Source organism: Mustela nivalis (assembly GCF_964662115.1).
Source record: "Mustela nivalis genome assembly, chromosome: 6".
Taxonomy (NCBI): Eukaryota; Metazoa; Chordata; class Mammalia; order Carnivora; family Mustelidae; genus Mustela; species Mustela nivalis.
Genome location: NC_139025.1, coordinates 2,157,286 through 2,184,776, shown reverse-complemented (window position 1 = coordinate 2,184,776; position 27,491 = coordinate 2,157,286). Strand labels below are relative to the sequence as shown.

The window sequence follows — 27,491 nt, the reverse complement described above, 5'->3', positions numbered from 1 at the left end:
TGCAAGACGACATCAGCTGTCGCCTGACCCCGCCTGTCTTTGGGGTTTTCAGGATCAACCTTGAGCTCATCCGTTCGGAGTCCAGCACCAACCTGAAGAAGCTTCTGGAGATGGAGCGGAAGGTGTCATCCTCCATCCCTGAGGTGCAGGAGCAGTACGCCGGACGTCTCCAGGCAAGCTGGACCAGGGTCCGGGCCAGGAGGCAGCTGCTGGGGGGTCTCCTGGGTGGTCGGGGAAGACAGGCCAGGGTGAGGGGCCCCGTAGGAGGGCAACATGCTGTCCGTGATCCCAAGGTCGTTCCTGCAAGGGAGGGGCTTCCTCTGAGCCTGGGGCCTGCAGTGCCCAGACCTCTCTGTCTGCTCAGACGGACACCGGCAGCGGCCATCCCCCCTCCCGCAGCCGGGCCCCGCCCTGCCCCCAGGGCTACCCCGGGGCCATGACCCTTTGAGGGCCGGTGGTACCTTCGGTGGGGCTCTCCCTGGGCCATGACCGCGCCCTCCCGTCCCCAGGCCAGCATTGAGGCCTCCCGGGCGCTGGATGAGGTGTTCCAGGCCATCGAGGAGAAGAAGCTAGAGCTGGCGCGGTACCTGTGCGAGGACGCGCAGCGGCTGTCCCTGGAGGACACGTTCAGCACCATGAAGACCTTCCGGGACCTCTTCGTGCGCGCCCTGAAGGTGGGCCGGGTCCACAACCCCTCCCCGGGCTCAGGCAGAGCTGCTGGAATCACGGGCTGCCGGGCTTGTGCTGTCCTTCGAGGGCTGGGGGTCACGGGCTCCCCACCCACCCACGTAGGACAACAAGGACTGGAAGGAGCAGGCCGCGAAGGCCGAGAGGAGGAAGCAGCAGCTGGCGGAGGAGGAGGCCCGGAGGCCACGGGGCGAGGACGGGAAGCCGGGTGAGGCCAGGCCCTGGCCGGGGGCCCAGGGGGAGCGGGGGGGGGGGCCTTATCTGGGGGTAGGGGGGGCAGGGAGAGCTGGGGGAACCCAGGGGGAGTGGGGGCCCAGGGGGAGCGGGGGGCCTCCGAGGGGCCGGGTCTCATCCCCTAGCCTCGAAGCTCTGGGGGCACCGCCCACCCCTCCTGGTCATCGTCCCAGGGTCACGTGGGTGGGGTCCAGGGACCCGCAGGCAGCCTATCTGAGGGTCTGGGGGCCTTTCAGTCAGGAGGGGAGTCGGGAAGCAGGAGGAAGTGTGTGTCATCGACGCCCTGCTGGCCGACATCAGGAAGGGCTTCCAGCTGCGGAAGACGGCCCGGGGCCGGGGGGACGCGGAGGGGGGCGGCAAGGCAGCTGCCACGGACCCACCGAGGGACAAGGCGCCTGGTGAGAGCCTCTCCCACCTTTCATCACTGTCTCCCTCCTGCTTTCCGTGCTGCCTGCTACCTCCCCTCCTCCAGGAAGCCCTCTCTGACCTCATGGGAGAACCCCCGTGGTTGCTTGGCTGCCAGAGAAATGGCACAGCCATGAAGTGGGGTTAGAGGGTCAGCTCGGCCTTCTGGTCCCCTTGCCGGTGGCAGAGGGCTCCCTGCAGCCCCCTCAGGCAGTGGGCCTTTGACCCGTGTCTTGGGGCTCGGGGCTGCTGAGGTGGTGGGAGAGGTGGGCTGGGGCCTGGGGGAGGGGCGCTCCACTCAGCGCGGCTGCCCGGAGTTGGGGGCTCTTGGGACGGGCATGAAGTTGGCCCAGTGTCCCCCGCCCAGCCACACCACGGGCCTGCTCTCTGGGAACCCACACTTCGGGGCCACCAGGGCAGGTTCTCGGGGCAGTGGGCTCTGCAGTGCTGGTGGCATTCGGGTAGATGTTGAGATGGACAGAGGCCTCTGCTTGGGCACGCCCGCAGGATGGCCTGGGAGTCGGGCCCTGCCCTCAGCTGCCGCATTCTGTGTCCACAGCGGCCACCAGAGTCCCTGCAGAAGGCACCGGTGGCCCAGCCTCTGAGCCCCAGGGCTGGGATCTCTCCGACGCCACTGCCCCTGGCCCGCAGCCCATTGCAGAACCGCCACAGGGGAACGGGCCTGGGTCCCTGGAGAGGCGTTCTTCCTGCTACATAGACGCCAGCGACGTCCTGACCACCGAGGACCCCCAGAACCCCCAGCCTTGTCAGGGCGCCTGGCCGGTGGTGCTGGGCAGTGCACAGGCCCTGAAACCTCTCAGGCTGTCTGGTGACAAACCCCCTGGGGCCACGGGGTCAGGCCAAGATGCCGAAGACCCCACAGCCCCTCGAGGCGTCCGCCGGGCTGAGGCCGACAGCACCGTGGAGGGGACGCAGGAGGCTGACCTCCCTGCCACAGGCCCTGGCGTGGCTGGGGACGGGGATGGGGACCAGGAGGACACGGCCCCAGATTCTGCACTGGACACGTCCTTGGACAGGTCCTTCTCTGAGGACACAGTCACGGACTCTTCAGGGTCCGGCACTCTCCCCAGGACCCGGGGACAGGCTTCAAAGAGGATGGGCAAGCGGAGGAAGAAGCGTCCCTCGAGGAACCAGGAAGGTAACTTGGGGCTCCCTTCGCGTCGTGCCTTGTCCCCCGAAGCAGGGCTCGCGGGTAGGCAAGGCCCACGGAGCGTGGGGACTCCGGTGTGTGGTCAGAGCTCGTCCAGCCCCAGCAGGGCCTCCGCCTCTCGCTGCCGCTGGCCGTTCCCTCCTCTTCCTCCCGAGAGTGGGTGATTCCCAGGACACCCCACGTCCTGCAGGAGAGGAGACGGCCATCGTTGTGCGCGGGGGAGGAGCAACTTTGGTTGGGGGCGGGCGGCCCTTGTCCCCACAGCCCAAACCCCCTAACTCCTGCTTCATGCCGTCCCCAGCAGGGAGCGGCAGCTGGGGCGGGTGTAGCCTGGGGCTGCCCCAGGCCCAACGGGTCTGGCTCCGTGTCCACACCGCCTGAGCGTCTGGCAGCCCCCCAGCTCCGAGTTCAGGGCAGGCCAGGAATAAGCCGTTGAGTGCGTTTCTCTTATTTGAAAGCAGAGGTTGTCCCTGACTCTGACGATAATAAAACAAAAAGACTCTGTGTGATCCAGTAAGGTAGGTACTCGTGCTGGTGTCCTGCACTAACGGTGGCCGCGGAGGCCCGGCCCGTGCCCAGCCCCTCCTGGACGCTAACCTGCCTCCCTGCGGCCCGCTTGGGCCTGTCGGCAAGCCCTGTCCTCCTGTGCTGCTGGTGCTGGGACCCGCCTGGCCGTCTGCCTTCTCTTCCCACTCTGGAAGGGTGGGAGCCGTGCCTCGCTTAGCTGGTGTCCGCTGTGTGCCAGGCGTGACCTCGGAAGGTGCACCGGGTAGAGGGGCTTCAGGAGGGTGGGGGGCCTCCGAGCGGGACAGGCAGGCGGGGGTCGCCTCTGCCCTAAGCAGTCCGGCTAACCTGGGGCTTTCCTGACTTCTATCTCCCAGGGTGGTAACCTTTGCTCTGAGACCTTCCACGGGGCACACCCCAGCTCTGGTCGGGCCACAAATGTCCCCAGGGAGGCAGTGAGGAACAGAAGCAGTCCCAAGGTCCGGCTGCCAGGAAGAGACGGGCCACGGGCCCTCTCCACGGGACGGACATGCCCCCCCTCCCTTGTAGCCAGGTCCTGGAGACCGCAGATGGGTCTGTAGGCACATCCCGGGTCCACAGCACTGGGCCTCCCGGGACCCCGAGGACGGGCAGGACCATGGTTGTCTCAGATGTGGCCCGAGAGGCTCACAGGTGCAGACAGACAGGCCTGGGGTCCCTGCTGCGTTCTGGGCCGTGCTGATGGTGAACCGATCCACTTCCTCGGGAGCAGGGGGCCGCCTGCAGCCAGCTCGGTGCTGACCCAGAGGGCCCAGGGCATGGAGGAGAGGTGTAGTGGTGCCCGGAGGAAGCAAGGGCAGGCGAGAAGCCAGGCGCACCCCCCGGACGGTTTATTTCCCGCTCTTAGTACGGGCTTTAGCCTCAGTCCCCGAGCTTGCTGCTGGGATTACTTTCGAAGCCTGGCTCTCCGGTGAAACACCAGCGAGCACTAGCGAGTGGGGCTGTGGGATCTTTGGGTTTGGGGTTCTGGCAGCCACGTGTGGCCACGGTCCAGGGAAAGCCTGGTGTGCCCAGCACAGCTCTGCGCCCCCGCAGGACCGCCCCCCTGTCCTCCGGCACAGCAGCCCACTGCCTCCCCGGGCCCCAGCATGCCCTTGGCTGGGAGCAGGAGAGAATCTCACCCTCTCCGTCTCAAGCTTTTATTTGGAAAAACGGCCACCAGATGGGGGATTTGTGAGACCATAACGACCACCACGCGCCCTCCACTCTGAAACGGCAAGAACTTTCCAAAACTAGCAAAATTAATAGCATTTGTGGCGTTGCGCTCAGCTCACTGAGGGGTTGGAAGGTTCAAGGCATCTTGCCGCCTGGCCCCCAACCCGGCCCCCGGGGTGTCCTAAGTGAGGCTGCGCTCAGGGGTTTGGGGCAGGAATTCCCACATGACCTGAGTCCACCCCAGAGCAGGTCCAGAGGGGCTCGGGACCCCTTCTCCCACGGGCCGGGGCCTGGAGGCCGACTGCCTGGTTGAGGCGGTGATGTGGGAGCCCCTGCTGTGTGGGCTCCTGGCACCCTGGGGCGCAGGGACAGAAACCCCGCTCTGAGGGACTTTTGACCTTTCTGCCTCTCGTTTGTGTGCCTCATCTTTTTCACTCCCATCTGCTCAGGACCCCGGGGGCCTGGGGTGGGAGGGGCAGGGCAGGGCGTCAGCAGGGAAGCCCAGAACAGGGGCCCTTGGACCAGAGGGCTCTAGGGGGCCGGGGGCCGGGCCAGGTACGGGGCGTCCAGGTGGCAGGAACCAAGGAGCTGTGGCCGCTGGGAAAGGACAGGTCTGACGCGTCCGGCGTCAGGGGTCGGGAAGCCGGAAGCTCAGGGAGAGGCAGCCAGCGGGACTGATGGGGGCGGACAGTGTGGCCTGGCCCTCGGGGAGGGGTGAAGTCAGGTGGGAGAGAAGGGCCTGGTGGGGGTAAGGCAGGGGTGGGGCAGGAGGCGGAGAGCAGGGCCTCGTGGGGGTGGGGGTGGGGAGAGCAGGCCCAGGGATCGGGCCTGGGCAGGTGGACAGTGCCCGCCGGCTGGGGGCCATCCCGGCGACTTCCACCCGGAAGGGTCTTGCTGCCGGAAAACAAGGGCCCGGGGTCAGCGTGGACCGAGGGAGACACAGTGCAGCCGCCCGGGCTGTGGCGGTGGGACCACAGGAGCCTGGGGACCCAGAGGCAGGCACCTTGCTTGGCACTGTCCTAAAGATGCTGTTCCTCTCGCTTCCCACAGGCCTCAGCCTTAAGCCCAAAGCCAAGTGAGAGTGCTGCGGCCAGCCCCCACCACGGGGGGCCCCCGGAGGTACTGCTGAGCTGGGCCCCTCCAGGGCCAGGCTGGAACCGGGCCCCTGGGAAACCAAAACTCTGTGCCTTACCCTCCGGGGAGGTGGGCCTCCCAGAGCTGCTTGGGGTGCTCTGGCCGAGACCCAGCAGGCCCCAGCGCCCAGCCTCCTGGCCCCCTCCTGGACAGCCTGCACGCCCCCAGCCCCCGTGTGGTCTGCTTTCTGAATGCCGATGCCCACGCCCACACCCGCATGCCCCACGGCACGGCCCGCAGGGGTGAGGAGCCTCAGCTGCGTCCCCAGGGCGCCTCTCCACCGTGCCCTGCCCTCCAGCCCCGGGCGCTCAGAAGCTTCTGGAGACGGGCCCTCACAGACCTCTCCCCACGGAGCCACGGGAGCCGCACAGAGCTGGAGCCCCCACACCCCGCCCACCGCCTCCTGACCCAGCCCCTGCGCCCTGCTCCCCGCCCCCAGTTCCGCCTCTCAGCCTGCTTACCTGGGCTGGGGCAGAGCGGTTTTTAACGGAGTCGCATTGTTTCCGTATCTGCTCTTCTGCGGTAGCTGAGCTGGGCATAGGCGGGTGGAGGACCCCCGGGCCTGCGGCAGGGGCAGGCTGGCCGGCGTGGTCCCTCTGCCCAGCAAACAGGTGGGGGACCCTGTGGAGCCGGCCCCCGCCCCTGTACGCCCAGCCTTTGCTGCCACCAGGCTTGGCCACCGTGTCACCAGCACGGTTGTTGCTGTGGCTATAGCTGCTGCAGCCTCTGGAGGGACTGGGCTCCACCCCTGCTAGGCTAAGAGGAGGCAAGGACCCAGGCCTGGGGGCGGCCAGCCTCCCCGCCCCAGGTCTGTGCTCCTGAGGCTGGCGTAGGGAGAGGCTCAGACCAATAAAGAAGAAAGCCGGCCCAGGGAGTGCTGCGTGGTGTTCCGGAGCGGCGAGCAAGCGGGCCCTGACCCTCGCCGCGGCTGTGCTGGCCTGCCCACTGCCCCAAAACCCCCCCGGGCCCAGGCCAGAGCAGGTGCCCAATAGACCCCAGCGTGGGGGCGTGGGGAGCCCAGCACCTCTGTACAGAAATCTCGCCCATGGACTCCAGCGGGTTTGCACAGCCGTCAAGCACAGAGATTCAGTTCTAGAACACTCCATCATCCCCCCGAATTCTCTTAGCAGGCGTGCCCCGTGCCGCCTCCCCCGGCCCCTAAGTCTGCTTCCATCTCCATAGATTTGCTTTCTGTGGACATTTCCTATAAACAGAGGCCACTACGTGGCCTTCCGTGGCCGGCTTCTCCCACGCAGCGTGTTTGCGGGGTTCACCGCGTTGGAACGTGGGTCAGGACTCTGCGCCTTTGCCTGGCAGAGTGGGTGGGCCTCACAGCGTGGACGGCCCCGGGGGGTGGGGCTCCTGTGCGAATCAGCCCCGAGTCGGTGGCCGTTCACGGAACCCCGAGGTGCCCGAAGTAGCGGCACTGCTTTGCTCTCAAGAGCATGAGCGCCTGTGCCCGTGGTGACCGTGGAGTCCGTGTCTGCGACCACTGAGCATGAGGCTCAGTGGCTGAGCCCACCCCACTCCCACAGGGAGCCCCCCAACCTCAGTGACCTGGGCTGCCATGACCCTGGTGACAGGCCCGTGGTGCACAGGTCGCTGCAGGTGGACGTGTTCTAATTCAGGCGAGGCCGTGTGACAGGCCAGGCCCGGCTGCCGGCGGGGACAGGGCTGTTTATAGAAAAGCCTGACCACCCCCCCCCCCCCCGGCCAGGCCCACCGGTTATTTATAGAGCCAGGCCTGGGGGAGTTGCTGCTGCTGCCTGCCAGCATTTGGCCCTGCGGATCCCATGTGAACCCCCATAGTGGCCCCCTGAGCCCCACGCTCCCCCGAAAGGGCCCCAGCTAGCACCCAGCCCTGCCGGGACTCCAGCCCATCACCCCTCCGCGGGCGTTCCGGAGGCAGGAGACAGCCCTTCCCACCTTCCTGCTCCCTTCGGCCACCAGGCCGCCTTTTTCTCGTCTACAAGGCCAGCGTCTGCCCCAGGTCCGCTCCCACCGCCTTGCCCTGGTAACACCCAGGCACCCTGGCCACAGCCCCTTGCTGGCCACCCGATGCCTGCTCACCCCGGCCTGCCCAGAGTCTCCCGCCATTCAGCCACTTCCCACAGGTGGGCAAGGGGGTGCTGCTGTCCCCCAGGAAGGCCAAGGACGAGAAGCCCACCCCGCACACCCCGCTTGTTGCTTGCATTACGGCGTTTGCCTCACAGCAATGCTGGGAGAAAGGAACCAGTGGGGTCCCCATGGGAGAGAACAGGGTCCCGGCGGGGGCCCAGGGGACTGTAGGGAGGGAACAGGGGAGGACTAAGGAGTGCGGGCGGACAGCGCCCTCCTTTGCTGGGACTCCGTCAATGACCTCTGTGTGACTCTTCTCTTCCTCCGTGGGAACTTCTGGACCCTGGGGGAGCCCGTGGAGCCACAGGCTAATTGCTGGGCTCCAGGTCTCTCTGTACTGAAGACAGTCCCCCCACCAGAGAGGGAACAGGGTCTTCTGGCCCTGGGGGGAGGGGCCCGTAGCACCCTCTTGCCCACAGGGGTCCATCTCTGGCCCCTTTTCCCAGCGGGGCCAGCCATGTCCAAACCGGAGTCCACACGGGAGATTTGGGGGGCGGGGCGGGCCCCGCAGGAGCCCAGCAGATGTTGCAAATCCTCTCCAGAAGCCCAGGCCCTCCAGAGGGCCAGGAAAGGGTCTGCCGCGGGGCCTCGTGGAGCCTGCCCGCCGCTGCGGACGGCACGGTGGTCCTGCCACGGCTCGTCGTTGCTGGACACTGAGCCCGAGAGTGTGGGTGGGGCTGCTGGGGAGGGGACATGCTGTCCTCCCCGACCAGAGCATGTGCGTCGGCCCCAGACTGAGCTTCACCACAGGCAACCGCCCCCTCCAAACCCCCAGTGGGGTGTGAGGTCGCGGCTCCCCCTCTCACCCTGAAGAGGCCCCCCCCCTCCGGGTTTCTAAAACCCTGTGGTCCCGGGCCTGGTGAGGACCCAGGGGAGTGGGTACCCAGGTCCCGCCCCGGGACAGGGCCGCACAGGTGTCCCCACAGGGGGAACCTGGCCATCTGTCCTTGTGCCCCCGGCTCCAGAAGTGGGTGCCCTCTGCCGGCCGCCGCTCCCCGGTGGTGGCTGGGCGGGCAGGGGCGGGACCCGGCAGCCTGGAGGTCACCAAGAGGCGCCACTGCACCCGCCTGGCCCGCCCCCGGCCCGCCCCCTGCCCCGGGTGGCTCCTTTTAATGGCACAGCGGCGGGGGCTCTCCCGTGGCCCAGCGCAGCCGAGGAGCCGGACCAGCATGTCGGGGACCCGCGCCTCCAACGACCGGCCCCCAGGCTCGGGGGGCGTCAAGCGCGGGAGGCTGCAGCAGGAGGCGGCGGCCACCGGCTCCCGGGTGACGGTGGTGCTGGGCGCGCAGTGGGGGGACGAGGGCAAAGGCAAGGTGGTGGACCTGCTGGCCACGGACGCCGACATCGTCAGCCGCTGCCAGGTGCGGGTCCCCCCCCCAGCAAGCCCCTCCTTCCCTCGGGCCTGGGGCCCTGTCCTCCGATCCCCGCCCTGGACACGCCTCTTGGATGCCTCCCCTCCCTGGACGGCCTCGATGCCTCCCCTCCCTGGACGGCCTCCCCTCGGCCGCCGGACCCTTCTACACGCACACACTCCCCTCCCCCACCCCACACTGCCTTTCCCGCCCAGCCCCACCCCTCCAGGCCGTGCGCCAGGGCGGAGCTATAAATGCCTGTGCTGAGCTGGGGACACCCGATCTCCAGGGGGTGGGGTGGGGTGCGCCATGGGCGTGCCGCTGGGCCCTCCGGCGTGGGGGTGGGGTGGGGGCCCAGCTCCTGGCTGGTCTGAGACACCCTCCCTCCTCCCTGTCTGGGCCTGGTACGGGGGGGGGGGGGGGGGGACGGGGTGGCAGCCAAGAGCAGGCAGAGGCAGGGGCAGGACCATGGCCTAGGGCCAGAAGGCAGACAGGCCAGGGGCAAGGAGGGTCCCCGGCCAGACTTGGGGCAGGGGGTGGCCACGGGTGGCTGGCCAGGGCGACCCAGTGTCTGCCGGTACCACCAGGGAGGCCAGACGTGGGCTCTGTCCCCAAGGGCCCAGGATGACCACTGCCAGCTGTGGGCTGTCCTTGGGGCTGCTCCCTGGGGCCACCACCCCTGTGCCAGGACTGAGAGCTATGCTTAGAGCTGGGGCTTAGAGCTCAGGGCACAGAGGGGGCCGGGTTTAAGGTGCATGTTTTGGCTGTGTGGGGTTTGGAGCCATGCCCACAAATGCCACCCCAAATGGGGAAGGGGCACCCCTGAGCTCTTCGTCTGGTGTGGGGCTTCATTCCCCGCTCCTGCCAGGAAGGTTAGGGCGGGGGCCCACTCCCAGGGAAGGACATGGGCCCCACGCTTGGCTCGAAGAACACACTTGGCTCAGCCACTCTCTGGGTCACTCCTGTCCCACACAGACAGTGGGTTCTGGAAGGCGCACCCCAGCCTGAGAGAGACCTCTTACCCTTTCTGCCCCGAGCCAGTGAGCAAGCCCCATCCCGGCCCCGGACAGTCTCCAGGAGCCAGAGGCAGTCTCCGGGCGCCCTGCTGCTTGAGCTAGGGGCCCTTGTCCCGCTGGGCACACGGTGCCGCCGCCCTCCAGGTAACCTGCTGGCTCCAGTGAGCCTCCCAAGTCCGTCTGTGGCCCGTCTCCCTTCTGAAGAGCCCAGAGGGCTTTGTAGGCCATCCCGGCCGCGGAAAGGGCTCTGGCGTGGGTCTGCCACATGGGTCAGCAGGACAGGACCAGCCAAGCACAGAACAGGCGGGAGCCCCGTCACCTGACCTGGGGCCCACGGGGCACCCTCGCCCCAAGCTGACTTCTCAGACTGAGATCAGATGCATCTCTGCCTGCAGGAGCCCCGGGTGACCTCACAGTGGGGACAACTGGGGGCTGTCCTGGGAGCCCAAGGGGGCTTCTTCCCTCTAGCCTCCAGACAGTGTGGCAGAGCAGGGACACGGAGACCCAGAAAAGCTGAGGAATGAGAAGCAGCAGCCCACCTGGGCCCTCACGTGTGCCACCCACCCGCGGAGATCGCCAGGCTGTCGGGGCATGTGCAGTGAGGGCCCCGCGCTGGCCCTGGGGAAGCTGCCATGACGCTCAAAGTCACGGCTGTGGGTGCAGAGAGCCAGACCCAGCCCTGACCCCAGGAGCCAGCAGCCCATGGGAGCAGGGGGCTTCCAGAAGCGGGCATGTGCGGTGGGCATGTGCGGCGGGCAGGAGTCCTCTCTGGGTGGCTGCCTGGAAGGGCTGAAGCTGGCCAGCCCCAGTGACCAGAAGAGTCACCTGGCCTGTCACTTGGGCCCAGGGCTGTCCTGAGTAGCAGCGGGAGTGCCCTCTCCACGCGGCCTCTGCCAGCCCTCACCAGCAGCCGCACCCCCGTCCCCTCTCTGCTCCAACTCAGCACCTCTCTGAAGCCCTTCGGGGCCCTCAGCGGTCTAGAGCCAGGCTCCCCCACAGCTGGCTTCTTCCCTGTCGGTCACGTGGGGCCTGTGCTTCGCACCCCAGGACTCCCCCACTGCCTTCCCGACTGTCCCGGGTCTCCGGCTTGGGTCCCTCCTGCGGTTGTCTGTGTCCTTTGGGGGGCAGCCTCCCCTTCTCACTGGAAAGATCGCGCACATCCTGCCTCCCTGTCATTCCTGCAGGACACCCCAGCCGCCTTTTGTCCCACGCTCTGGGCCTGTGAGGGCTGCTGTGGGGCACCTGCGGTCGGGGCATGGCAGGAAAGGCCTCCCTTGGCTCATAGCGGCACAGGTTCCCTCTGGGCCATATCACGGCGCCCCTGGGGACCGCTGCTGGCATCCCTGTTCTCCACGGGGACTTGGGGCCGGCACACGGCCATGAGCTCTGCCCTCCCGTCTTAGGAGTCCACACACCTCCCCTGGGCCCTGTCTTCTTCTTCCCTCCAGCTGCTCCCCCTGTCGCCGGCCTGGAGTCGGCCCCAGGCCCACGTAGCCAGCTGCTCACGCCCAGTCCTTCCTCCATTCCCAAAGTTATTTTGTCCAGAAGGCTCTGGGGCACCCTGGCCAGGACTGCCACGGTTGGGATTTAAAATTCTCTCCTTGCAACGGCAGCATCCACGGTACCGGGGTTCCATGGGTGACCGTGTCCAGTACAAGGGTGCTGTGTTTCTCTCGGTTTCCACCACAGTCCGCATGCGATCGCCCATCTGGGGAGCGCACTTGTCTATCCAGCTCATGCCCCGGGAAGGTCCAGCGACCTCGAGCTGCTGGTGGAGAGCTACGGTTCTGTACATGGCGGTCTCACTCTTTGAAGGGCCATGTCCTGCAGATCGGGGGGGCTGGGGGACCTCTCTCGCCATGTGGGCATCAGGAGATACCGAGCCTCACCTTGAATCCCCAGCTGGTCAGGGCCCTCCATGGGACAAAGGGTGGGGAGAGCCTGTTGTCGCTTCCAGAAGCAGGCGTCCCTGCATGTCCGCATCCTCTGGTGCTTGGGGGGGGGCATCCCCCAGCTAACACAGCTCTTGGTGGCCATGGAAGTGTCTCTAATGGGCAACTGTCATCTGCCTGGAGCCCCTGAGCTCTCCCTCCCACTCCTGTGCGGTGCTGAGCCCAGGGCCACTCTGCGTGGGGTTGAGTGAGTGACCGCAGCGGGCAGCAGGCAAGGGAAAGGACTGTGTAGGTGGGTGGACTTCAGGTCAGGTGTCCAGCGTCTCCACCCTGAGAGCAGGCCACTCGCCGTGTGTCACTCAGGACCCAGACTCAGCCGGACCCCTGCTGCTCCCGGGGCCGGCCAGGAGCAGCAGCTCCCCTGCTCAGACCAGGGCTGGGGATGGACGCAGGCAGAGGAGCTGCTCCCTCTCCGAGAGCTGGACTGGGGAGGCCAGCGGGCTCTGTAGCTGCGGGGGGGCAGGCGGGCAGAGCTGTCAGGGAAATGAGATCAGGAATGTTGGGGAGAAGGGGAGTCTGGAGCTCACGGGCCTGGGGCCCCTCGAAGCTGATGGGGCTGGGGGGTGCATCACAGGACAGATGACCAGGCTAGTGCCTCCCTGGGAATCGGGGCCGAGGGCATGGTGGCCAAAGGAGCCGTCCAGAACAGTGGAGACGCACGTTGTTGGGGGTTCAGGGAAAACGGGAGGGGTGGGGCCCCTGGCAGATCAGAGGTCAGCGGAAGGCCATCCACACGGACACCGGCAGGGCCCTCAGGACGAGGCTGGCGCACCGAAGCAGGAAGGGGACAGATGCTGGCGTGCGAGGCGCACATGTGGGAGACGGGGGTTGCAGAATGTGCTCCGCGGGGAGCCCTGAGGAGATGGCGCAGCCCTGGGGAGTGGGGTGGGCGCCCCAGGGGCACCCTTGAACCCCCTGCAGTGTGCCCCCCGACACACTCGCTGCTCACCCTGCCCCGTCGCCTCCAAAGAGGGGCGAGAGCCCCGACCAGCGAGTGGACCCTCTGAGCCGGCTGAGCAGGTGCCTGACCCGACTTGGGGACCGAACGCCTGCCGTCTGCACAGCCCCACCGCCTGCCCTGTTGCTGCAGGAGCAGGTCCCCCAGACCGGGGGCTCCACAGAGGGCAGCAGAAAAGGGAGGCCGGGAAGATGCCTCTCACGGGCTCTCTGTCCGCCAGGTCTTGGGGCCCAGTGGGACGTCAGAGCTGGCTCTCAGGGCTGCACAGGCCTCGAGGTGCCCAAGAGAGTGGCTGAGGCCATGCTCTCTCGCTGCCAGGTGGGGACCAGAGAGGGCGTCTGCACTGTGTGGCTCCTGGCCACCGCTTACACTCCCACAAGGGGCCTTGTGTGTATCTCAGACTGGGCAGTTCCTGGGGAGGGCTTCCTGCGCCTGGGCCCCGCTTTCCCTGGTCCCAAGGAGAGTGGGCCCGCTGGTCTTCTTCAGGGACAGGAAGGTTCAGAGCTTCCCAGGTTTCTGAGTGGGCCGGCCTTGGTCCTATTCCTGGGTCCAGGAGTGAGAGCCCCCTTTTCTGCCTCCAGTGGGGCAGCTGGCTGGGGCTTCCGCAAGGTTTGGGCAGCGTGGCGGGAGTGGCTTCGGAGTCCGTGGTGGGTCCGGAGCTGGGCCTGACCCAAGGCTCTGCCACAGAGGGAGGACCTGGAGGCAGGCAGAGCCCCGGAGGGCCCATCCCGAGCCCTGCCTCTGTGCCCGGCTCCCGCCTGACTTGGCCTGTCCCCTGGGGTACAAAGGTAAGAGGAGGCCTGCTCCAGGGAGCCGTGGGGCAGACAGTGAACAGATCTGGGAGTCGCCCCAGGCTGCCCTGAGTTCCAGGACGGTCCTCGCTCACTCTCTCGGGCACAGAGTGTGGAACCTCCAGAGCCTGCCTCCTAGGCTGAGCCGCCCAAGAGGGAAAGGGGCCAGGCCAGGTCGGATGTTCACACCTGCTCTCACTGGGACCCTGGACAAGCTCCTCCCTTCACGTGGTTTTCCAAACGGGGCTGGAACTGGGGCAGCTGCACCCCCAGCCCGAAGGCCCCCAGGCCCGGTCCTCTTTGGGCCGCAGGGGGCAGGTGGCGGTGGGGCTGAAGCCTAAGGAGGGTGCGTGGGGTGTCCCTGCCCCCATCGCACACCCTGCCCACACGCCACCTGGGGAAGGTGGACGGTGGTCTCTGGGACCATCACCCTGAACCTCGGCAGAGCTGCTGGGAGATGCTCCCCACAGGTCAGCAGGCCCTGGGCTCAGCGTTCTGGGGTGAGCTCCTGCCCCCTGGGAGTGGACTGGGGTCTGAGGCCTGGGCCCTGCCGCTGGCCCGAGTCATCTGATGCCCCCTGGGCCACAGTGGCCTGTGCTGTTGATAGTGCCCGTGTTTACCCCACACAGAGGCGGGGGTGTGCTTCACAGTGCTTCTGGTCTCCGCGTGTGTCCTCAGGCCAACCGACACTGGCCCCGAGCACTGGGAGAGCAGGCGGCGGGAGGGGGACTGTCCAGCCCGGCTGTGGCAGGTGCGAAGCCGCTGTGGGGGGAAGGTACCGGCAGGGAAGCAAGGGTGCTGCGTCCCAGAACAGCCTGGATCCTGCCCTGAACGCCCGCTCTTGGGACCGAGGTCCTCCCATTTGCCAATGGAGACCCCGCCCCCAGCACCCCTCGCACGAGACACGATCCTGGCTGGGGTGCCCATGCGCGGGGAGTCGGCGGACAGATGTGGGGGTGAGGGCAGAGCAGGGTGGGGTGGGTGTGTGCCTCTGAGCCCCCCGCCTCCCCGGCCGTGTCTCCCCCACCCCACCAGCGTCCGCCCACTTCCTCCCCCCCCCGCCCCCCCGGGGCCCCTTCCCGCACCTCCTGCCCGCGCAGCTCAGCACCTCACCTGCCACTGCCGTCTCCGTCCGGAGCCCCCGGGGCCTGGAGCTGCCTGTCCGCCCTTGCTCGTGGGGTGGCCCCCGGGCTCCCAGGCCCCCACAGGCCCCTTTGTCCTTCCCGTCTGCTCCCCGCAGCCCACCCGTATCCACCATCATTCCCCCAGAGGCTGTGGTCAGTTCCCATAGCCAGTGACCTGGGAGCCCCAGGGCAGCTCGGCTCCCACCGGTGACGAGGCGCTGGGGGGGGGCATGGTCACAGTAGGGTGTCAAGCGCACGCCTAGACTGCGGGGACCCCGGGCGTCTGTCAGAGACGCCCTCCACGCCACGTCGGGGGCAGCAGGATCAGACGCACCGGACTGTCCACGTGCACTCCAGACCCGCAGTGCTCGGGCGTCTGGGCCCTCCGCGGACCCGGCTTCCAGCAGGAGCACCGTGGGCAGCTGGCAGAGCTCACAGGGTGGAGACGGGGAGCAGGGCGCTGTGGACGTCGGGGAGACGCATTCAGACCTTAACCCCACTGCTTCACGTACCGAGGCCTGACGTGAGGTCCGGGAGCGAAAGCCACTGGGCCTGGGGTCTCTGCTGTCACCCCGAGTGCCCTGCCACCCCCCGCACGAGCTGTTTGGGTGCAGAAACTGGGAGACATAAATTTCATCCAGACTCTCTGGGAGGAACAGGTGCTCCCGGATGGCAGATGCGGGGAGGAGGCCACGGTCACTCAGCCCTGCCTGGAATGGGCAAGACCAAGGCCACCAAGAGCCTGCGGCCCAGGGCCCTCCTCTTCGAAGCAGGAGGACAGGCTTGTGTGGCAAGAACTGGGCCTTGGCCTGGAGGGGCCTGTGGCTAAGCCCACGTCTCTGTGGGAACTCAGGACGGGAAGGTGGGGCTGGGCTGAGCACAGGGCACGGGCACGGGCCAGCATGCTTCCCCACCCAGGGGCACCCCCAAGGGTCCTGTGCGGCACACTGTGGGGGGGGCACCGTGTCCTCTGTTGGTGGGAACAGCAGGCTGGGCACCCCTCCTGGGACTAGATCTCCTTGGCCCCCCCAACCCCCTCAGCCAGCCCCAGGCCCAACCAGCAAGAGTCCCACAAAGAAAGGACCCTGTCACCCAGGTGTCCCCCAGGACAGAGCTAGACTCAGAGCCGTGTTTTCCTTCTTATTCTTAGACGGCAGGCCAGGTGGACTGGCCCCTGCTCAGGGGCCTGGGGGCGCCGGCCTTGTGGCCAACGGCTACACCTGTCCCTCACCTCGTCCCAAACAACGGTGCTGTCTAGCCCAACCTCTACCGCCAGGGAGCTTGGGCTGTGGGGGCCTGGATTTGTGCTTCCCGGAGAGGCTGGCCCGTCATTCCTGCATCAGAGGAGGGCCCTCCAGAGGGGCTCGTAGAGGGGGCCTGTGCCAAGCCAGCCTCCTCGGGGCATCAGCGTGGGCCCATGGCATGGTCCTGGGCCAGGGGCCGGGGGGCAGGGACCAGCCCGGGTCCCCTCCAAGCCAGTCCCCTGGCCGGGCCTCTGCACCTCCTCTGTGGCGTGGGCCGGTGACCCGGTGCACCCAGACGTGCATCAGAGCCTACCCCGGCTCCAGAGGCCCCCAAGTCCAAGTGTGGACAGTGTCCCACACGCCCTGGGGGACAGAACCACTGCCCTAAGCCACCTGTGTTCAGAGCTAGTCCAGAGCAAGGCTGGACGGGCCCTCCCGGGCAGGCCAAGCCCTGAGGCTCCCGCATACTCATCGGGGTTCTGTTCCCAGGGTGGCAACAATGCCGGGCACACCGTGGTGGTGGACGGCAGGGAGTACGACTTCCACCTGCTGCCCAGCGGCATCATCAACTCCAAGGCCGTGTCCTTCATCGGTGAGTGCCGGCGGCCCGGGGCCCCGCGCGTGTCGGCCGCACAGGCCAGGGCGTCATCCGGCCCAGGGTGCCCCTGCATGTGGGGCTGCACACAGCAGGAGTGCTGGGCTGGCTCACGGGTGGGGGTCCTGTCCTGGCGGCCGCCCAGCCTGGGCCAGAGGGACGAGGGCGGGAGGCCGCACAGAGCTCTGTGTGCGAGCTGTGCGCACGTATGGGAGTAACCGTGTGTGGGTGTGAGTCCGTGAGCAGGTGTGCTGTGTGGACAGGTGTGCAGGCCGGGGTGTGTGTGTGTGTGTGCGCACGCGCACACATGTGCAAGCGTGAGCAGGGGCTGGACTCCTGCCACACGGGCGGATGCCCAGCCTGCTGGCTCCCCTTGCCTCCCCCTCCCCACAGCACCCCTGCCCTGGCTGGGGCCTTCCCTGCCCTTCAGGGTCCCTCCAGCCTCTAGGACTGTGGGGTTTCCTGCTCTCTCTCTGCCCCTCTCCCCTCCCTCCATCCCCCCCCCCAGCTCTACACGGAGCCTCGCTGGCCGAGAGCAGCACCCCCAACCCAGATGCCCTCCTGCAGCGTCCAGGACACTTCCTCTGGCTCTTTCCGGGCCTGACCAAGACCACCACGCGCCTTCTCTGGGCCCAACGCCGTGTTGGGAAGCCCAGTGAGGGCACAGGGCTGCCGAAGGGAGGGGAGTGTTGGCTGAGGGGCTGCGTGCGGTCAGGCCGCGCAGGGGGACAGACCTGGGCTGCCGTGTGGGCGAGGACAGCACAGTGACACCGGGGTTCAGCCAGAGTAGGGCTCGGGGGGAGGCTCTCCTGCAGCCTTCTCCTGGCCCAGCCTCATCTGCTGGGCCCTGCGCCCCAGTTGGTGGGAAGCGAGGCCAGGGAGGCCCTACTTGGAGCTGGGGTGAGTCAGGGTCAGCAGCCGGAGCCCAGGCTGTGTGGTCGAGGGGGCGCCTGGCAGCGTGCTCGGCAGGGGGCGAACATGCCCGAACTCAGCTGCCCCTCGGCTTGCGACACTCCCCGGGCCCCTGCCATGTGGCCACTTCAGGACACCCTGGCATTTAGGTGACCTTTTGTACTTGGCGTGGCTTGCACAGTCTGAGCCACTGCCATCTGGACCCACATCCTGTCTCCCTTGGCAGAGCCTACGCCACCGCCACCGGCGGCCCTCGTGGGGACCAGGGGGGCGGGGCAGGGGGGGGCTCCTCCTGGGAAGAGAGCGGGTGGCCCGGCCGGCTGCCTTCCTTCTAAGAGAAAAGGGACAGCATTTCGCTTTGGCCTGGACCCCACGCTAACATGCTGTGACCTGGGGCCAGTCGTCTTCCTTCTGTGGGCCTCAGTCCGTCCCTGTGAACGATGTCCACAGATGGCATTTCAGCGTCCCAAGCAGGCAAGGCACGGCTCCCCAGAGGCCCTGCTCGGGCCGGGAAGGGTCTTTCACACCATTTTCACACCACTCGAGTGACCAGCTTCCTGAGGCTTCCGCGCTGTTGAAGTTCAGCATGGTTCCGCCCCGGGCTCGGTCCTCACACCCCCGGGCTCGGTCCTCACTCCCGGCAGTGCCCTCCGCTGTTCGCTGGGACGCCTCTGCTCTCGCGCTCTGCACCTGCGTCTGTTGCTTTGGTTTCGGCCGCCTCTTCTCCTGCCGTGACACACTCCTTATAAACCCACCAGCTAGCCGCTTCGACACGCAGAGCTCAGTGCCCCGAAGCTCACTCACTCTGCCCGTCTCCAGAACTTTCCATTTCCCCAGCCTGAAACTGTCCCCATTCAACACGAACCTTGTCCCCCTCCCCAGCCCCTGGCATCACCCCTCCTGTCCTGTGAATCGGACTCCTCTAGGGACCCCCATGAGTGGAATCACACAGGGTCTCTGTCTTTTGGACCTGCCTGTGTCACTCGGCACAGTGTCCTCGAGGTCCGTCCGTGTTGTCGCAGGCGGCAGAATCCCCTCCAACGCACGCTGCCACGGCCGCCGTGCGGCTCAGTCCCCTGTGCTGTGTTGCAGGCAACGGGGTGGTCGTTCACTTACCCGGCTTGTTCGAAGAAGCAGAAAAAAATGAGAAGAAAGGTAACTCTGAGTCGGCACACACGCACCCTGGCCTGGGCCAGTCTCCAGCAGTGCGGTGGCCAGCGCCTCCTGCGCGGGTTCTTGGGGGGTGGGGGGGTCTCTTTCCCCAGCTCAGCAGACCTGTGCAGAAAGCTGGGTCTGCACTCGGGATGCGAGGCCTGAAGCATGGCTGTGAGCCTCAGTGTTTACGGGAAGTTTTCAGGACTCTGGGGACAGGGGGCATCCGGAGGATCCCACTCAGGAAGTCTGGAAGGGGCCCTGGGACCTAGAATTTGATGACGCTTCCCAGGACACCTGATGTCCGACCAGGCTGGGGAACCATTGGGCCAACCACGCCTACAGGGAAAGATGTGGCTCCTGGGGGTTCCTGGGGCCAGGAGGCAAGCAGTGACCAAGCCCACGGGCCAGGGTGTCTGGGCAAGCTGTCCCCCAGGAAGACTGTCTAGAGGGGGAAGCAGGGCTGGGCCTCTGGGCTTGAGTTCCAGACAGGAGCGGGAAGGGAGAACAGGAACCAACCCTGGGCCGGAGCACCAGGACGTACCAGAGGTCCCGCAGGGGGGTGGGGGTGAGACTCCCGGCCTTCAGCAGGTAGAGGGGCCATGAGGGGAGGGCCCGGCCCACCCACATGACCTTTGTGGACTCTTGCCCTGGGTGGGAGCTGGGCTGGCTGCCCAGCCTTGGCCGCGCTGCCCGGGATGGCTGACCGCCTGCCGTGTGACCGCAGGGCTGAAGGACTGGGACAAGAGGCTCATCATCTCCGACCGCGCGCACCTCGGTGAGCACCAGCACCGCCGCCTGCCGCGGGCACAGCCGCCCCCTCTCCCGCACACTGAGCCCACGTAGCCCCAAGGGGCCTTCTCCGAGAACTGCCAAGTAGGCAGGGGGTGGGAATCACGGTCCCCATTGGCAGATGGGAAAACTGAGGCCCAAAGGAACTCCCGGTCACATGTGAGCATGCGTTGGGCAGAGGCAGATTCTAGTGTGTCCCCTTTCAAACTGGACCACCTGTCCTGGGCAGCCCAGGCACGGGCAGGGGAGCCCCATAACCCGGTGTCTGTCTCTCGCCCGGGCACTCTCACCGGGCCGCGCAGTGTTTGACTTTCACCAGGCCGTTGACGGGCTGCAGGAAGTGCAACGGCAGGCCCAGGAGGGCAAGAAGTGAGTATCTCCAGGGGCTCCTCTCGTCTCAGTGGCTCTCGAGTCTGGGAGCTCTGCAGTGTGCCAGCTGGGGGGGACGGGGTCCCCTTGAAGCCATCATGACCATAGACCCCCAGCACAGCCTGACCCCATACACAGGCCCCCCCACCCTGCCCCACAAGCACACACAGCTGTGACTTTGTCCTCCAAAGATATCTATGAGAATGTGCAGGGCGCCGGTTCTCCAGCCAGGACAGGGTGAAGCCAGGGCCGTCCTGCCCCACCGAGCGACATGCTCACTGGCCACCTGTGTGCACGCAGGCCCATTGTGTGTGCACGCGCAGACCACACACACACTCATAGCCACAAGTGCCAGGTGGAAGCTGAGTGGGCCGTTCACTGAGCCCAGGTTGAGAGCAGTGGCCGTCAGTGGGCACAAGGTGGACATGGCCAGTGTGCCCAGCCCCTGGGGAGGCAGCCGCTGGCAGACCCAGACTGCAGCGTCCTCCGTGCCCAGCCAGGGGGAAGCTGGGGCCCAGAGCAGGCAGGACATCAGAAAGCCAAGGCATGGAAAGCCCAGATTCCTGACCGACAACAGAGGGACCAGTGGGGTTTCACAGCCGTCCCAGACTGCAGGTGCTGCCCTGGGACCGTCCCTCCCAGCTCAACCCTGTTTATAACAGGGGCGCTGCCTGGCACCCTGAGCGCCCGGGTGGTCCAGGCCCCAGCAGCCCGCGGGACCGGCCCCTCAGGCTCACGGCCACCTGTCTTTCAGTATCGGCACCACCAGGAAGGGCATCGGACCCGCCTACTCTTCCAAGGCCGCCCGCATGGGCCTCCGTGTCTGTGACCTCCTGTCGGACTTCGATGAATTTTCCGCCAGGTACCGGCGCCGCGCGCAGCCTGAGGGGGGGACTGCGGCTGGAGCTGCGGGCGCGGACACCAGGCGGGGCGCGGGGTCGCAGTCACTGGTGTCCCCGCAGATTCAAGAACCTGGCCCGCCAGCACCAGTCCATGTTCCCCAGCCTGGAAGTGGACGTCGAAGGGCAACTCAAAAGGCTCAAGGTAGAGCAGAGGCGAGGCGCGGCGGGGCGGGGCAGCAGCGGGGACCGGTCGGGGGGCACCGGACAGCGGCGGGGGCGGGGCCGGGGAGCGGCAGGCCCGCCCCACGGAGGTGCAGCTCCGCTGTCAGACGCCCTTGGAACGCGCAGGGACATATTGTCCCAGGTACTGGCTGGCCCTCTCAGCGACCACAGGCCTCCTGTGCAAACCCAGGCCACTGAGGGCAGGAGAGTCCCCCCCTCGCCGGAGGCCAGGGGATCAGGGGACCAGGAGACATTTCCCGGGATGTGCTGGGGAAAGACGCTGTCCCTGTCCTATTTGGGGTAGCGGATAGAGGTGGCCTTGCTGACACAGAGCGGCAGCACAGGGTGAGCAGAACACAAAGCCCTTCCTCGGTTTAATCCCCTCTTTGAAGGCATGTCTCCACATACAGTCACCTTCTGAGCTGCTGGGCGTCAGGACGTCAACAGATGAACCATGGACAGAGTTGGGGGTGGGGGACAATTCAGCCCGTGGATGCAGGAGGAGACCACTGCGAGCCTCGCAGACAAGACCCAGACGGGCTGGGGGCTAGGGGCCGTTTCACATCTCAGGACAGGCTTGCAGGGCAGGCCCCTTTCGGGAAAGGAATGCCCTAGAACTTCAGGCTGTCCGGAGGGGCCTGGCTCCCACCCCCAGCCTCCTCTGCCTGCCCCTCAGGGCTTTGCTGAACGGATCCGACCCATGGTGCGAGACGGCGTCTACTTTATGTACGAGGCGCTCCATGGCACCCCCAAAAAAATCCTCGTGGAAGGTGCCAACGCAGCGCTCCTTGATATTGACTTCGGTAGGTCCCCAGCCTGGCTGATCTCAATGAAACCCCCTTTCCTGCTTGCTGGGGACCAGGCTGGCCACTGCCCTCTGCCAAGCCAGAGCCCGGGGCCAGCATGGTCCGCAGGGTGGCGGGCAGCCCCTGACCGGCTCTCTTGCAGGGACCTACCCCTTTGTGACGTCCTCCAATTGCACTGTGGGCGGCGTGTGCACGGGCCTGGGCATTCCCCCACAGAACATAGGCGAGGTCTACGGCGTGGTGAAGGCCTACACCACACGCGTGGGCATTGGGGCATTCCCCACCGAGCAGATCAATGTGAGTCTCCATCCCAGCAGGACCACAGCAGGGGGACACAGCCATGCGGGTGCCCAGGGGTGGGGTGTGCAGAGACACACAGGGCAAGTGCGGAAGCAGGCGGCCACAGGTGCGTGCGAGGTGGCGCGTTCCAACAGCCCCGCACCACGCAAGCTCCCGGGGACCCGCTTTCCCCAGGAAGCACCGCAGGCAAGCCGCGTGCCTCACGGCCCCTCCGAGCACCCCAGGTGGTGCGGCTCAGGGGCCGTCTTGGGAGTCCCTTCGGCATCGAGGGCCCAAGGCTCTGGTCCTGAGCAGAGGTGTGTGAGGCCAGTGTGGGAAGGAGGGGGAGGCAGCGGAGAGAAGCGCTGAGCTCAGAAGCGAGGCGCAGACCCCCCCTTCATGCGCCGTGGACCTGCTCTGTCACGCAGGAAATCGGAGACCTGCTACAGAGCCGTGGCCACGAGTGGGGGGTGACCACGGGCAGGAAGAGGCGCTGCGGCTGGCTAGACCTGATGATTCTCAGATACGCGCACATGGTCAACGGCTTCACCGCGTAAGCAGCCCTTCCCACGTGTGTGATGCTGGGGTGCTGGCCACAGACTCCCCACCCACCCCACAGCGGGGCCACAATGGCGGGCGACACGCGAGCCGGCCATCAGCTCCTGAGCTTGAGCAGGGAAGGGGGCGGCCCAAGGGCATCCTGGCACCCAGAGGCTAAGGTCGATCGTCTAGAGAGGGAGTGTGAGCCTGGCACCAAGGGCCTCCACCGTGGCCCTCGTGGACACACCACCTTCTCCGTGGGCCCTGGCCAGGCCTGACTGTCAAGAACTCCGTTAGGTCTGCTGGGGTGTGGGGCTGGGCGGTGGGAGAGCAACACTGTCCCCACACTGGGGCCAGGGGCCGAAGAGGTCGCACTCTCAGCACTGAGGTGCCTGCTGCGGCTGCAGCAGAGCAGAGGACCGGGGCGGCCACGTGGGTGCAGGACGCGTAGAGACCCGCCCACGAGGGCCTGCGAGGGAGAAAGGAGAGTGAAGGTGGACAGGGGCTGAGCCGGTTGAGAACGGTGGCTCCACACAGTCCCTGGGTGTCCCTGGGGCTGCTGGCCACAGAGACCCCACACGCGGCCCTGTCAGAGGGCCACTAGGGCCAGGGCCACGGGAACAGGGTCTCATGGGGGCGCGCCCAAGGGGAGGAGACCTCAGCCAGGCAGAAGCCATGCCCCCAAGCCCGGCCACGGGTTTCTGGGCTCACCGCATCTACACTCGCTGGCGGCCGTCAGTAGAGGGGACACGCGGGTGTGCAGGCTTCTGCAGCGCAGCTCCATCTGCTGGCTTGGGGACAGGCTGGCCTTGACAAAACTAGACATCCTGGATGCCCTGGACGAGGTGAAGGTCGGCGTCTCATACAAGCTGAACGGAAAAAGGATCCCCTATTTCCCAGGTACGGGGAGGTGGTGGCTTTTCTGTCTGTTGCATGGGAAGAGGAGAAGGGGTGGGTCTGCAGACTGGGGGGGCCCGTGGGAGCCAGCCCCCGCTCACTCCAGACCCCGGGGACGCTCAGGCACTGCCGAGGCCCAGCTCCTGGGCGCCCTGGAAGCTCCCTGGACAGGCATGGACTGCTTTGTGCAAACGTAAAGACGACGGTCTTACCAAAGAAAACATGGTTTTCAGTTATTACTATGCGCTCCTTCTTTTAGAAAGCACAAAAGCGTTTTTTCTTGAATCTCCCAGTTCCCGTTCTGACTGCACTCCCCCTAGCAGCCCTCTCCTCTGAGCACATGTGTAGACCCCCCCAAGTCCTCTTGGCCTGCATCCCCTGCCCCTACTGACCCGACCTTGGAGAAGGCCCAGGGATCCAGTGCCCTGGGGAGCGTGCAGGGAAGACCCTGCGACAGACAACGTGTCCCAGCACCTTCCATCAGTGAGGGATGGCTGGCCTCTACTGGGTCATGTGCAGGGAGCCACAGACTCCTGGCTAGAGCAGGGTCCTTGCCCTGGGAACAGGACAGAGATCTTTCAGGGTCCCTCATGCTTCAGGACCCTTTAGTTTCCAAGTCACAGGGAAGGGGGCGCCTGGTGGGGCTCAGTCTGTTAAGCATCTCTTGATTTTGGCTCGGGGCATGATCTTGGGATTATGAGATCGAGCCCCGAGTCAGGCTCTGTGCTCAGGGCCGAGCCTGCTGGAGATTCTCTTCCTCTGCCCCAGCCCCTGTACGCGCTCTCTCTCTAAATAAATGGGTAAATAAAATCTTAAAAGAATTTCCAAGTGAGGGCCATGGAATTCCTCAGCTGAGTCACCTGCAGGCGTTCTAGCAGACCCCTTATCAAGTCCATGTGCAGGGGGGTCTGGAAGGGCTGCAGCCCATGTCCCAGGGCCATTCCCCACCCCCCGGCGCAGCAAACAGGGCCGCATGCCTTCCCCTGGCTGACCACGGTGGCAAGCAGGCCCCCCAGTGGACGACCCGAGCACCAGCACCTTGGGAACGTGGGTCACCCCCCCCCCCCCCCCCCCCGCCCTGTCTCCCCAGCCAACCAGGAGATACTGCAGAAGGTTGAAGTTGAGTATGAGACGCTGCCCGGGTGGAAGGCGGACACCACGGGCGCCAGGAAGTGGGAGGACCTGCCCCCGCAGGCCCAGAACTACGTGCGATTCGTGGAGAATCACGTTGGAGTGGCAGGTAGGTGCCCGTGTCCCGGCCACCGCCCTGCTCTCTGCCCCCCACCTCCGGGGCTGAGCGACCCTGTTCCCTTCCAGTGAAATGGGTTGGTGTTGGCAAATCAAGGGACTCGATGATCCAGCTGTTTTAGGCAGACCGCGCTGGCCGAGCGGTCCCCAGCGGTCCTGTCCCCCCTCGACAGCCAGAGTCAGCGCCTGGAAGGAAGAAGCAGGAAAACTATTTTCTGTACTTTGGTATTTTTCGCTAAGCCTTCAGCTCACCACAGGCTTCTACAGTGATCCGAACATCTGACAGCCAGCGTCATGTCCATTTTTTCTTTTTAAACCCTGCTACTGAAAACGAGCAGGAGCACTCCAAACCGAGAACTTTGATGGCACATTAGTAGTCACATGGTTGTACGGCCAGCGGGAGCCACTTAGTAATAAACATAGCCAGGAGCCACTGAACGGTGGCGATCAGTCTGTGTCTGCTTCTGACTGTCCTTTCCTTTTGACTTTACTGGGACAGTGGACTGGGCGATGCAAGTTTCTGGGATCACAAAGCCAAGCTGTTTGGTTGCTCAGACAGGAACGGACCCAGGCAGGCGAGACCATGGGCCTTCAGTGTGTCCCAGAAGGGAACCATTACAGAAATACCCCCTTGAACTCTAAGCCTCGTGCGAGGGATGGGGCAGCCCCCAGCAGCCCCTCTTCACCTCGGCTGCACACACCTGCCCTCATCCCTCCAGAGGCCACTGGACTGAATAAGCGACTTAAGTGGCCACAGCTGCATGAGCTTACTGTGTTCTCCACTAGAAGCTGAGTGACCTCCTTGAACAACTCTTCCAGGTCTGGGTCAATTTAGAAAAATAACGGCCCCTTTGCTATCATTTGAGAGGAGAGGGAAGGAATTAGATGGGGAGGACCCTTCTAATTCAGGGTTCAATCCCAGCCTCGTAACCCTGACGCTGTCATCTGGGCTTCAGGAAATGGGTGGAGGGCCTATGGGGCTTTCTTCCCAGGCAGCACACGGTGCAGCAGGCTCCAGTCCGGCCAGAGATGCTAACCACGTGACAGGATCTTTGGGGCGCAGGCTCCATCCGGAAAGTCCTGGGACCTCACGCACACCAGCGAACTGCTCCAGGCAGTGCCCGCAACAGTCGTGAGGGATGTCCTCAGGAGGAGCTACAACCAGTTTCTCTGGGCTGCCAGTCAGCGAGGAGCAATGCTATTTGGAGGCGGGGGTGAGGGGCACCAGCAGAAACTGTTGAGTTTTCCCAGAATCACTTCTTTCCACGGTATGTCGAGAGGGGCAGGAGGACAGCCCGAGGCAGGTGTCGGATCTTCGGGAAAGAGAGGTGTCCCCTCCCCTGCACGGGACCCCACACGATCTCTGCAGAGACGGCTGCCTGGCCGCGTCTTGCCACAGCACAGGTGCACGCCTCCCGCCGCGAACCAGAGTAGGCATTTTTCGGAAGAAAATCGTTATTCCGTGTAAACACTCCCGGCGTGGCTTTGCAAGGTTACCCCGCAGTTTAAATCAGCTGCAGAAAAGGCTTCCAAGCCTCCACCTTGCAGGGGCTGCCGAACCCCGCGCGCGAAGGCGCACTGGGGATGCTCCCCTACGTCAAGACAGAACCTCGGGGGGCGGCCTCGGGCGGCGTCCCCGCGGGGCCCGCAGCGCTGCGCAGGCCGCCTTCCGCGGACCGGGATTCTTCCCTGGCACCGACCTCCGGCCCCCGGCGGCCGCTTCTCCGGCCCCAGGTGTGCCCAGGGCTGGAGGCGGTAAGGCGCGGTCTCGGCGGCACCGAGGGGCTCCAGCGGTCTCGCTCGGCGCCCGAGGAAGGACGAGCGGGTGGTGCCCAGCGCACGACCGTGTCCACAGACCGGCAGGCGGACGGCGGCCGCGGACCGCCGGTCCACGCGCACCCCGGGCCGCTCGCGCCGTGGGAGCCGCCGCGCGGGTCTGCACGTGGCGCGGCAGGCGGGCGCGCGCTGCGGGGCCCGAGAGCGGAGCCGCGTGTCTCGCGGCGCCCGCACGTGCGTTTGCAGGGCGGGGTGGAGCGGGCGCCGTCCGGGCCTCAGCGCGTGTCCGCCGGGCGGGGCGGGGCGGGGCAGGGCAGGGGCGGGCTGCACCGGGGAAGCTGCGCGCCTGCCTCCGCGGCCCGGGCTCGTCCCGCCGCACGGCCGGCGGCGCACCGCCCTGCGGCCCCGAGGCGACCTCCCCGCCCGCCGCACCGGGAAGCGGGAGCCGAGTCCGCACCGACCCCGGCCCCGGAGCGCGCCGCCGCCGGGCCGTGCTTCCAGGCTGGGCCGGGCCCCCGCGGACGCCGCGGTCCGAGCCGCACGGAAGGGCCTCGGGCTGCTGACCCGCGTCTTCCCGGCACGAGCGGTGGGGCCGCCTCCCGCCTCCGTCCCGCAGGTTCAGGCCGCGGCCGCGCTCCCTCCCGCGGCGGCGCACCGGCCGCACCGGCCCCGCGCGCGGCAGCTCCGCTCTAGCGGCGGCGGGACGGAGACCCGGGGCGCCGGCGAGGGGGCCGGGGCGGCGGCGGCGGACACAGGCCGGCCGGGCCCCCGACGCCCCTCGGTCCCGCCGGGCGCGCGCGGACACACCGCCGCCGGAGCCCGGCCGAGCCCCGCACGACCGCAGCCCGCACCCCCGCCGAGCCCCGCACGACCGCAGCCCGCACCCCCGCCGGCCGGAAGTGACGCGCGGCCACTTCCGGGAGCCCCCCCGAAATCCAGGAAACGCGCACCGTCCTCCAACGCCGGCGACAAACAAGGGACGGCACCAGTTCCGACGAGGGTGTAGGGACCGCGGCCCTGCAGTGGCTGAGCCACGCGCCCGTCCCCGCGCAGACACGCCCGGGCCCGCCCCCCGGGACCGCAGCCCATCCCGCCACGCCGCGTCCCGACTGCAGGTCCGGGTCGCGCTCCGCCTATCCCGCGGCGCGCCTCCCACTAGGCCCGCCCCCGGCGCGCC

General features: G+C 66.7%; 2 protein-coding genes across 17 annotated transcripts in view; both read left to right on the top strand.

The window, feature by feature from the left end:
* INF2 (inverted formin 2) overlaps positions 1 to 6,568 on the top strand; it is a 29,806-nt gene extending 23,238 nt beyond the window's left edge. For 6 of the 16 annotated variants that reach the window (XM_082737384.1, XM_082737383.1, XM_082737381.1 and 3 more), the window contains 6 exons: positions 53 to 173; positions 510 to 674; positions 793 to 895; positions 1,158 to 1,319; positions 1,886 to 2,485; positions 2,799 to 3,004. In XM_082737384.1, coding sequence (XP_082593510.1) covers positions 53 to 173; positions 510 to 674; positions 793 to 895; positions 1,158 to 1,319; positions 1,886 to 2,485; positions 2,799 to 2,878 — 1,231 coding nt within the window. In that variant the 3' untranslated portion in view covers positions 2,879 to 3,004. Of the gene's footprint in view, positions 1 to 52; positions 174 to 509; positions 675 to 792; positions 896 to 1,157; positions 1,320 to 1,885; positions 2,486 to 2,798; positions 3,016 to 4,075; positions 4,282 to 5,245 lie in introns of those variants that run through there. The other 10 variants (XM_082737372.1, XM_082737385.1, XM_082737386.1 and 7 more) reach the window with 3 other exon arrangements.
* Positions 6,569 to 8,521: 1,953 nt separating this feature from the next.
* On the top strand, positions 8,522 to 24,991 carry ADSS1 (adenylosuccinate synthase 1). Its single transcript, XM_082737370.1, has 13 exons — positions 8,522 to 8,808; positions 16,374 to 16,476; positions 18,484 to 18,546; positions 19,271 to 19,321; positions 19,638 to 19,704; positions 20,459 to 20,566; positions 20,667 to 20,748; positions 21,445 to 21,571; positions 21,717 to 21,871; positions 22,282 to 22,406; positions 23,196 to 23,293; positions 24,381 to 24,530; positions 24,608 to 24,991. The coding sequence occupies exons 1-13, from the start codon at positions 8,560 to 8,562 to the stop codon at positions 24,658 to 24,660; spliced, it is 1,431 nt and encodes a 476-aa protein (XP_082593496.1). The 5' UTR covers positions 8,522 to 8,559; the 3' UTR covers positions 24,661 to 24,991.
* The last annotated feature ends 2,500 nt before the right edge of the window (positions 24,992 to 27,491 follow it).